The sequence below is a fragment of the Saccostrea echinata genome, unplaced genomic scaffold, assembly GCF_033153115.1.
Source record: "Saccostrea echinata isolate AGI-Se365-2 ecotype Australia unplaced genomic scaffold, CSIRO_AGI_Sech_v1 ptg000015l, whole genome shotgun sequence".
Classification (NCBI taxonomy): Eukaryota; Metazoa; Mollusca; class Bivalvia; order Ostreida; family Ostreidae; genus Saccostrea; species Saccostrea echinata.
The window spans coordinates 6,272,030-6,283,909 of record NW_026889764.1 but is presented as its reverse complement, the minus strand read 5'-3'; the positions used below and the strand labels follow the sequence as shown (position 1 = coordinate 6,283,909).

The following is an 11,880-nucleotide window of genomic DNA, read 5'->3' as shown; positions in this document are numbered from 1 at the left end:
TTATAAACATGTAAAACAATATCATATACCGTAAACGTCATTAATTTCACGTGTTTAATATCTCACGATTTCCTGTAAAAGATGGTATAATTTCATGGTCACCAAATTTTTCATAACTAAATATTTGCAAATGAATGAACAATTCTTTAAAATATTATTGGAAACAAACGCATCAAGAAACTAACTTTTACCCGCAATTGTTATAACCTATGGTTATCTTATGATTTTAAATGGTCATCTTATGATTTTCAATAAATTACTATTTTACTTTTACGAAATAGGAAAACATGCTTTTAAAGTGAATAGATATATGGATGCTATGTAGTTTTGTCGACAATATTAACGATGGCTTAATGTTCCCGGAAAATGCTTCGATCGCAGACATGAAAATAAAACCAATATTTTCCACTTTAACAGTATACAAAGAGGGATCTTTTTTTCTTACATCGGATCATCTGCAATCACCGATAGTGCTAAATATTGATGTGAAATGTTATGTATTATGTGAATCTTAATTCGCGCTTTCCGCATGGAGTAAGGTGAAAAGTAGGAAAGTTAAATAATTTGAAATGGTTATTGAAGATTAAATTGTACAGTTTTTAAGAAAAGATATTTAATAAATTCTATTGACGATGTCAGTTCATTTTGGTGTGATTTAAATGTACATGCCGTGCTGTACAGTGCTGCATCCTTGTCCATACCTAATGGTTTACACAGACCTTATTTAAACCTGAGTGGACACCAAATGGGAAAATATTACATTCCCTAGAACGTGAAAAAAGGTCAAGTTTGGATTTTGTGAAGGTCGCCATGGAAGAATGCGACACGAGTCTTTCAGATACTACAAGTGCGCTAAAAGAAACATTGGTTACAAGTTAATTAACTAAGAGTATGATCGGTATATGACAAAAGTAATCAGTAGTATCAACGAAGTCTCCGAATGTGACCTGCGCTAGTTTTGGGAATTAATTCACCATCAACGTCCACGAAACTGCAGAATTTTCACTGAAATAAAATAGACTGTAAAAACATACGATTACCCATTTGAAGTTATTGCAGCCCGGATAACCGGGCTGCTCTACACATTTGAATTTACGTTTTGGTGTATGGGATTGAGGTAGAAGTTATTCAGGTAAACTATACATTAAAAAGATTCTTTCCCTTTAATTAAGAGATACATAATATATTTACTTCCACTAAAATATATATGTTTTTCATCTGCAATATACAAAGTTGCTTATCATTTACTATCGACAAAACGACATGTCCCATTTTCAGAACATAAAATTTTACTTGTCGCATAAAAACGTACGTTACACCGTTTGAGTTTTATATTCACTAAGTCAAATATATTTTTGATGATAGGTGATACATTTGTCTGATTCTAATTTAGAAATATGCAGCCAACAGTTACTTGAGGAAATGGTAAAGTTTAAAACGGTATCGTATTTGTTCGATTTTCATCTTATTAGAAGTTTTCCGTAAATCTTCTCGACTATAGTCTCGATCATTCAGACGTATGCCACAAATCGAGGCGGTTTGGTGATCAAAATTTTACTTCATTTACTTCCCGGGCGACAATTGATGGTTATATTTTCTTGGTATGTGTTTCGCACAACACCTCGAAAATGTTTACAATTTTAATGACAGTAGTCATTATGATTTACCTTTTAAAAGCACTATCGAAAGGTCATGCATCATATTAAGAAATAAAACGACCAATTCATTTCGACAGGGGATCTTCGATACCTGGAGGCTCAATAACTCCCGAGGAGATCCATCCTATCACTTCTACCATCAAGCGAAGAAAAGTCCCAGGGCTCAATGGCATTCAGAATGAACCCTTTATTTACGGAGGATTATGCCTAACTAAATGTTTTGCTCACCTTTTTTACTCCTTCATAAAGATAGGGAACGTGCCCACAACATGGAGGCGCGATCTAATCACTGCGATCTACAAAGGCAGCATTAAACCTAGAAAATCTACAGACCAATTGCTTTACTCCCTTGTCTCTTTGAAATGTTTCCAAAAGCTGTTATTCACGAGAATAAAAACATTCTGTTTGCAAAATAATCGTTTCCACAATCCCCAACAACAAGGATTCCAGCAAAAGGTGGCATGTATCACTGCTTCCTTCAACTTACAAGAGACAATATTTCGCAATATTAAATACGGAAGTCCAGTTTATGTTGCCTTCCAAGATACCCAGAAGGTATTTGACACTATCTGGAGACATGAACTCAAGTTGGGAATATCCGGCCTCTTGCTGTCTCTCACTGATGACTGTCACACTGACACTTCCTGTCCTGTTGCTGTTAATTAAACATACTCTGAATGGTTTCCTGTCTCCCAAGGTGTGAGACAGGGAGGGATGTTCTCTACTTTCTTGTACTTAGTGTTCAACAACGATCTAATTCAGGTATGTCACTCGATACATGAGTTATATCGAAGATTTTTGTGAAGTATATTTTAGATAACTACTCATATAGGACTACTCAAAATCGCAACTAAACTGGGGATGGGGGAATCAGTGTGCATCTTACCGAGCAACGTATAAATAATTTGATCTTCATGCGCTTAAATTGTCACTTTCGGGCTAATCACTTTAACATTTTTCATATTTTACCAGATGTAATCAAAACAATAAACACGAGCTTATTTTTTTTGTAAAATAGTTTGAATAATATAATTTAAAATTTCAAAATCCTGCTAATTAACTTTTTGCACTTATAAACTATTCAAAAAGTTATCTTTTCATAATATATCTCTACCTGTAAATATTTTGAGAATACATATAGAAGAAAAGTTGTACAGAATGACACAGTCTTTCAACTGATATAACAAATAGGGGTTGGCCCCTTAAATTGGGGAGCTAGAGGAGACAAAAAGATTTTCCTGGTATCTCCAAAAGTATTGAGAAGCAGTAAGCATCATAAAAGAAAAATTGTTTGAAAGAACAAATAGCAGCTAAAGTGGTCATCAAATGCCGTCAAATCACATCACTTCCGGTCACTCAGAAAGTAGTAATAAATGTAATAAATCAGCGTAGATATCATTGATACATGTTACTGACGACGTCTGACATCTCGTCATTTCTCGTCAAGAATCTCTCGATCTCATTTCCTTGAAACTTAGATGAAAGACTAATTTGTTGCTTTGCAACAAGCGCGGCTAATTTTTTTAATCGATTTTGTGCAGGCAGTTTCTCATGGATCTCTCAACAGTTTTCATGAAACTTTCAACAATGAATGAGAAATTACTTATAGGATTGAACTTTTTTTTGTAATTTTGCCAGCATTATTTCCTGTTGCGAATAAACCGGTTTTCTGTTTCTTATTTCACATTTTGTCCACGCGGCTATATTAAGGCTGTCCGAAGTCTTAAAATGCACACACTGTTCGAAGTCTTAAAATGCACACACTTAAAAAAATACTGGTCTGTGTTGTGATTTCAGTTTGAAATTTATGTATATATGTAAAGCCAATTTGCGAAGATAGTTTATCAGGTAGGATCAGATTAACATATATATTTTTGTGATGTCACATGACTTCCGTGATCTCGTGACGGTCACTTGTAACATTTCCAATATGTTGCACACAACTTACATCGGCATAAGTGATAAACAAATCATTGTGAACTTTTTTGTTATATGAATAAATTAATTGTATCGTATTGTTTATTTAAAGTGCTGAGGCAAGTCTGAATTTTTTTTTATATAGTATTTATTTCACGAGAACATCTTACCCACACATATGAGTGTATTGCAATTTACTGCAATTTATGCAAATTAGACTATAATTCAAATTATCCTCCAGCAAGATTCAATTAGAGAACATAGTACTCTCGTAGATTCACACAGAATATCTTTAATTTATCCTTATTAATCACTTCTGCCAGTCTTATTTTTACATGATGTATCAATTCTAACTTTTTCTGCGGATTCTGCTTGATTACGCTATATAGCAGACAAGAGAAAGAAATCATGATGTCAATGCAAATTTTCACAATTATATTGAAGTTTATAAACAATCCAGACAGCTGACTTCAACATCAAGTTTAAATTATTTTTTACATGTCATAAGACAGGAATGTAAAATTTTTGACACTCTCCCCGTCATGTCAGCTCAAGTTTGCAGTAACATGACGTCATATGCTATTATGACGTCATATCTAGGTAGTTCAGAGAAGTTACTATTGCTGCTGCACTGTGATATTTCAGGGACAGCTCTATTCTTAAAGCGCAAGCGGTTTTAAAAAAGAACGGTTAAAGATAGAATCAACGAACTTTCAGGGATGATAGATAATGACTTTGTAGAAATTTATACAACTACCGACAGAAAATTCCAGTAATACATAATGTATATATTGTTGTTTTTACTGACATGCTACAGGTTTTTACATGTAGCAGGAACAAATACTTTGTTCAAAATCTTGCATTTAGCTTTGGAGCAGAAGTAGACGTACCCCCCCCCCCCTTTGTAAAAAGTTGAAAAATAACAATTTCATTAATTGACGTTTATTGTGAAACCTGTTATACTATGTAATGTCATGGATATTGTACTTCAGGAGCTCTAATTTCATTTCTGTCAAGGATAAAAGCAGTGAATATGCACATTTAAATGATGAAATGATTTTTCTTCTTCTTCTTCTTTTTTTTTTTTTTTTTTTTTTTTTTTTTTTTTTTTTTTTTTTTTTTTTTGGTAAACATTAGCTTTTAACGCCCTATGAAAAGGCCAAGTATTTGATACAAAAGACTGTATTCAGAAAAAAAACTGAAATGTGTTGATTAAAGCACAAAAATTTTACAGCTTTAATTGTATTTGAACAATACCTTATTCATTAATTTTCTCTTTTCATGTAAGCAAATGTATTACGAAGTACAAATTGTACTTCAGGTTTGTTGCCAGTATGCTCACAGTGAGGAATATACAAATTTATTAAGAAAACCTACTAATAGTCTTTCGATATATAAATATATTCACAACTTATAGTGTTATCAATGATTTACCATTATTTAAATGACCATTCACACAGAAGCTTTTTTTATGTTCATGCAGCTATAATCGCCTCGTTTTTCGTTTTAAAATCGGGCTCGATGCTATATGATGTTCTAGAAGTTTCCGTCAATATTAAGATCGGTGAATGAGGAAAACAATTTGCACATTCCCCTTTTTAATCGGTTATAACAACAGTTCTTTTAAATCATGTTTTGATTGATTAATTCAGTGATGACGTTTTATGAAATAAAGAAATGATTATTGCTTGTTGTCACTTTCATTAAAAGTTGTCAGTAACTCCAAATGGAACGTCACCGTACTCACCGTTTTGCTATTTCATGGCTGTTGTTAGAAAATGAGAATAGACTTTTAATGTAATGTACGATACTTACCTTGCGAGTGAAATCTGAATAAAGTTTATGGACATCATCTTGTGTTTTCATAGAGGAGTTAATAAACTCCGAGACGGGTGCACCAGAGTTCTTATTAATAAGAACTCTGGTGCACCCGTCTCGGAGTTTATTTGCAAAATTTATTAATTTATAAGTATAGATGTACAAAGTACAATAACAATTTACAGAATATTTTAATTCTATAATGTACAGTAATGTAGAAAGTAGAATAACAATTAAACAAAACAGTTTTCATTCCAAATAAAAGTGCTTGGTCTTCCCATTTGTCTATAAAAAATATTTAAATGCAGCTGAAAATTGAAGTACTCAACTATTAAAAGATCATCTGTATTCCTTTCCATATTAGCTTCCCTATGACCATCATACCACCAAGAAGAGCCTCTCCCACATTACCGGAACCAGTCTCTACTTCCTGCCTTACCTCGTGACGTGCATTCTCCATCTCTCTAAACCTCCGGTCATGCTCTTCCAGCTTTTCTTGATACATTCTGTCTTTCTCCTTTGTCATTTTTTTTGAGTGCTTGTGCATGCGTTTGAGCTCTTGTCTGAGATCTTCTATCTCCCCCTCCATTTCCTTCTCTTTTCCGGATCCCAATCTAGTACGCTCGTCTTCTAAATTCCTGAGTTTCTTTAAAAGATGGGAGCTAGGAGAACCATGTTGTCTTCTTTCGTTTTCTATCTCGTCCTCGAGCTCATGGATCTCCTTGTTCAGTTCTGAAGACCGACTCATATAGTAGTCTCGTTTAGATTCCAGCTCTGTAACTCGATTTTCTAGTGCATTTTGGTTTCGAGAGTGACCGCTCATTTGGCGTTTGTACTTCTGCTCTATTTCACGTTCGATTTCTTTTCTTTCTCGCTCACGTTGTCGTTCCCTTTTCTTCCCTTTTATTTGGTATTGTCTTTGTTTCATAACCTTTTCAGCCTCAGAGTACATATCATTTGTGTAACAATCTCCATGATTCTTGCGAACAATGTCGTCGATCATCTCTAGAAGATCTTCTACCTGATCTTGTCGTTCGGACCCTGTAGCTCGGTTGTTGAAGGCAATACAGCGATTGTTACACTCCTGTATGATTGATTGCAGACTCTTTGGAACAGTTCGAATGTGATCATCCAATGTCAAGCTGTGGTGATCCAGATCATCTTTTCTTGTAAAGAGGATGACGAAATGTCGAAAAACCTTCCTTCCAAAGTAACTGACAAAGTGGTTAACGCTTTCCTCTTCTTCTTGCGTAAAACGGGAAAGTCCGAAGACAAGAAGAAAACAGTGTGGACCCGGGGCGGTGATTCCGATACATTTGACAATTTCTCTCTGAACTCTATCATTTGGGACGTTGGTATCAAATATCCCTGGTGTATCCACAACTTGAATGTCCCTGCCAAACCTATGGGCATGTCTGCTGGTGCAACGCGATGTCACAGAAGTGCCAGATGTTGTGGAGTCAAAGAAATCGTCATTCAAGATGGTATTCCCGGTAGCGCTTTTACCCGTTCCAGTTTTTCCCAGAAGGACGATGCGCACTTCCTCATCAGTCGCTTTTCCGTATTTCGAGCGTCCCCCTCTCCGTCTTCTTTCGCTGTGTCCCCCGAAACCAGAACCCTGAAAATTACCAATGAAAATATATCCAACGCTAACATTTTCAAAAGTGGATAAGTCTGCATCCTCTTGTTCAGTAAGTTTAATGATCATAGTCACGTCATTTAGGTTTTTTTTTCTTTTTTTTTTTTTGCTTTGCTAACATCCATCATTTCCAATTTCTGGAAATTCTTACCTTTTTGTGACCCACAGATTGAACATTTTGACTTGTATCCTTCGATGCTAAAGGTACAATGGGGGCAGGACCACATATCTGTAAACAAATGATAATTATGATTAAATCCTGAGAGACAAAACAAATGATATCTATTCGGTTATGATCTCTCTATGAGTCTTGATATTACTTGTAATACAGCTTTCTGTAAAGATTCTAGTATTCAATGAAGTAAAAATGTTGAATAATATTCAAATGAGGATATTCAAAACATATATTCATAAAAATCTGTTGAAGCAAAGAAGATTAGAACGATAAAAAATAAAATTGATAAAACATTTAAAGACATTAAGCTATCAAGATTTGGATAATATCAAACAAAGTTAATATTAGTTAACAATAATTTACTATAATTAACAATAATTTACTGTAGTTAACAACAGTTTACTTAATTAACAATAGTTAAGTTACTTTAGTTAACAATAGTTTACTGTAGTTAACCACAGTTTACTATAGTAATAAAATAACTGATCCTTTGGTTTTCTATGACCCTTTGCTTTAGAACATTTTTGAGATTTGGAGCATTAATATTTCTTAAATTCCATACAATTTTGTGAAAGCAATATGTTATATACTTTTGAATACAGGTAATATTTTATTTTTATATTTAAAAAAATGCAAATAATATATAACAATTTAAAATTGAAAGTAAAAATACTTAGATTCACTTAGGTAAAACATTGATAAAAATATTAAAATGTTGATACTATATCAAACTATAGTTAATATTTGTTAACTACGTGCATAGTCTCGCGGCTAGGAAGAAGGAAAGTTAAGGAAGAAATCAACGGAATAAAGAAATGCAGAAATAGATACATTTTTAAACTGAATTTATTTTTGTAAAACAATAATATTATCACATGATTTAAATATTAATTGAAATAAGAATGTATACCACAGTCTGTATTGAATTTAGTTTGGTCACCTTATTTGACAGTCAGTGCATGATAAATGCATACAATATGTACTGCATGGGGGTCATAAACAAATTTCAGTATCGCAAGGGCTTATCCTGATTCAGATTACCGTAAAAATTTAAGTGATAAATTGTTTTTACAAAGCTTGTAGTTTCTGGAAAGTGCTGCTGCTTTAAATAGAATTTGCATTTTATTAGTTTAAATTTCAACTTACTGGGCCAAGTATTTTATGTATTTATTAAGTAATGCTCTTTATTTCACGAAAGCAGCCGGCAGTACTTTTTTAAATGTAGTTGATTACTTATAAACAGTTTAAAATCGTAAATTATTTCATTTTCTGGTATTGTAAGGAATCGCTTTTTTTCTTTGATGTCACAGTAAATATTTCCTGCATAATTAATTAAGCCCCGCCGTCTTCATTTAGACTTAGCAGTGCTGTATAAGGTATTTCTATGTTTTGCCAGGGATACCTTCATCAAATCTGGCCTGAATTTTAAAGTTTCAAATTTATACGATTTTGCCGTGTGTCTTGAAGATGTTTACTCAGAGTATTAATAGTTATGCGTGGATTTTGATGAAAAAAAATTCCTCGTGTTGTTAGGATAAATCCTCGTGTTGATGTGTAGATTCTTGTCCACTTTTGGAAGTTGCTTATCCATGAAAGTATTTCGCAAATTGTCAATTTTATTTATCATAAATTTTACTAAGTTGCTCTAATCATTATTGACATTTTTTCAGATAAATCAATGATTACTTTGATATTGTTTATTTATAATGTTTTGTTTCCTTTAATTTTTCATACGCATATAGCCTGTGAAGCTACTTATACATGGTCAAGTTACATAGCTTTATCTGTTATCATAACAGTAAACGCATGTTGCTGTAAATTCTGGAAATAGAGGAGTTGTTATGCATCAATTATATATATTTAATCATTGACATATTGAGCAAATTTTTCATATAAATAAGTAACTCGTCAATATAATCCCATGGGTCTATTTCAAAAATAATTAGACAGTCATAAAGCAAATACCATGCAGAAGGAACATCTTTCATTGATATAACCCTTATAAATATCTTTCTATATTTATTAATTACAAATAAAAAGTCCAACAAAGTAAATGTTTTTTCATGGGTCTAGGAATTTCATCTGTCAGTCCAACATAAGAATTGTTAGACCGCAACGTCACTGATACGTCACAAGTAATTAGTCGTCGTTCAGTTTCAAGAGTTACCGCGTATGCTATTTGAAAGATGGTGTCACAGAAAAAATAATGTTTTGTGATAAATAATTTCTGTTATAATAATTTCATGGTTATTTTTTATGCACCTGGATCGAAAGATCCCGGAGGTATATTGTTTTTGTTCTGTCTGTCTGTTTGTCTGTTGTCAACTTTAACCTAGACCATAACTATTGCGCTGTCAAGGGTGAGGCTTCAATATTTGACATGAGTGTTCATTATGACAAGACCTTTCTTTGGATACCACCATATATGAACTTTGACCTTGGAGTTTGACCCAGTTTTGCAAAATTTTACCAAAATTTAACCTTGGCCGTAACTTTTGAACGGTTGGTGCTACGGCTTTCATACTTCACATGTGTAATTCTTGTGACAAGACCTTCCTTTGGATACCAACAACTTTTACCCTTTCACCTTGGAGTTTGACCTACTTTTGGAAAGCTTTAACCTTGGCCATAACTTTTGAACGATTGGTGCTTCAGCTTTCATATTTAACATGTGTATTTCTTGGGAGAAGGCCTTTCCTTTGGCACCATTATATTTGACCATTTTACTTTGACCTTGATGTTTGACATACTTTTGAAAAAAACTACTTTAACCCTTTCCTTATCTATTCAATGGTTGCTGCTAGGCCTTTCATATTTCACAGGTTTATTCCTCGAGACAAGATCTTACTTTGGGTATCTGATTTGCATTTGAGAAAGTTAAACCTTTGCTATAAAGTTGCCATACGGGGGCATCAGTGTTTCACAAACACATCTTGTTCATTCTTTGTTGTTGTTATTTTTATTTAAAAAGCCAAAATATTACTTAAAACGAAATTGTTTAATTATATGAGTAAGTCTGTATAAAGCTAGGTTTTGATTTTAATGTTCTTAAGTGAAGGGTATAACAAAACAGTCATAGACTAGGTAGGAGTGCAACATATGATTTGTTGGACCCGAAGGTGAAAATGTTCCCCTTGGCCTGCGGCGTCGGGCAGTATTTTCACCTTCAGGTCCAACAAATCAGAAGTTGCCCTCATACCCAGTCAATAACTGTATAATGATGTAACCAGAGGGTTAATTATAATGGCATTTTTAAAAGAATAGATCTGTCATGCGGTGTTCAGTTTCATTATCCTCCTCTTTCATTTCCGATAAAAAAATGTGTGTGTTCATGGATATTGGAATAAATTTGAATATAATTTTTTTTAATGTATTGCTATATAGTATAGCAATCGGCTTCAAATTCGATCATAGATCAAGAAATGCCTGCATTCGGATTTGAAATCTTTAGATTATCTGGCAAACATTTCAATCATAATAATATGTAAGTACAACCGTTGTCGCCTCTAGGACCATTCTTGCTCCCGCACTGCACACATTTCTTACGGCTATGTTCATCAGAGTGTGTACAACCATTGCACAGCCAGTATTTTGAAGCTGAAATAATAAACTGAATAATGAAAGGGATACAGATTCTTTTTTAACATATAAACCATATCGATGTAAGCTTAAATGAGGATGTAGATTATCGATGTAACTGCAGAAAAATTTAGAGATTCAAAATACATGAAAGTGTGCCTGCAATATACCTATAAAATATTGATTTAAGAAGTTTTAATTTTTAAAATTTCATTATCACATTTCTCTTTGCAGAAATAAAGTAAATAAATACTTGAAAATGTTCTTTTTAAAGAAATAAGAAGAAACAGTTTTACAAACTTAATTAATCTTTAGATCCACATTTGGACTTTGGATGTAAAAAGTATTTCCCGGATTCCAAAACAAAAAGGCACATAAGTGTCTTTTTGAAAACAAATTTTATTGTTTACTAATGAGAAGACAAAAATCTTAAAGAATGAATAGCAGTTACTCCACATCAAGTAGGTTTATGTGCTGTTTTATGTAGATTTAAATAAAGAAATTCTTTTATCTGAAAATTGAACATGCATTTCCATGCATGTACATGTGTCTCGTCGACACATTTGTCTAGCATCTAAGTATTTGTAAAGAAAACGATTTTTTTTTTTGTTGTTAGGTAGATAAGTACATTTCTTTAGATGTACCTCTCTTCAAATCAATAGACATTTCATCTGCCAGAATATTCCAGGAAAATGTTGCGCAAAATAAGACTGACAAAATAAAACCTGTAAATAATGAAATAAATATATATTTGTATACCTAGAGTTTTCCTACCTTGCCGGCAACAATAGGGTCTATTTCAGGGTTAATGCCTAAATTTCAAATTTCCCAAAAAAATGAAGCACATCAAGAAACGGACTTAAAAACTTACCCATTCCAGTCAGTTTTCAAGTTTGTTTTCTGCAAAACAATATTGTCTTCCCTCTACAATGTTTTTCCGTATTTTTAAACCTTGCTCCTGAAAATTGTATTTTAAAAGATTGTATTTTATCTGCTGTATTCACTTCCTTCCTCTCTAAAAGGAAATTCCTGCAGAAATGAGTTTACCTAATGTTCAGGAAGAAGAGGGGGGTGGAGAATCCATGACAAGTAAA

At 33.2% G+C, this 11,880-nt stretch overlaps 1 protein-coding gene across 1 annotated transcript; it reads right to left on the bottom strand.

The window, feature by feature from the left end:
* Positions 1–5,721: 5,721 nt before the first annotated feature.
* On the bottom strand, positions 5,722–11,661 carry LOC133188029 (GTPase IMAP family member 7-like). Its single transcript, XM_061323421.1, has 4 exons — positions 11,658–11,661; positions 10,700–10,804; positions 7,177–7,261; positions 5,722–7,024 (listed from the first exon to the last, which is right to left on the bottom strand). The coding sequence occupies exons 1-4, from the start codon at positions 11,659–11,661 to the stop codon at positions 5,725–5,727; spliced, it is 1,494 nt and encodes a 497-aa protein (XP_061179405.1). The 3' UTR covers positions 5,722–5,724.
* Between the last annotated feature and the right edge of the window lie 219 nt (positions 11,662–11,880).

Bases quoted from the DNA above. Each gene is read 5' to 3' on its own strand.
- LOC133188029 (XM_061323421.1), bottom strand. The intron at 7,262-10,699 runs GTACTTACATAT...ATTTGTTTACAG, and splicing joins TCCTAGAGGCGACAACGGTT to ATATGTGGTCCTGCCCCCAT. The intron at 7,025-7,176 runs TTTCCAGAAATT...ATATATTTTCAT, and splicing joins GGGTCACAAAAAGGTAAGAA to TGGTAATTTTCAGGGTTCTG.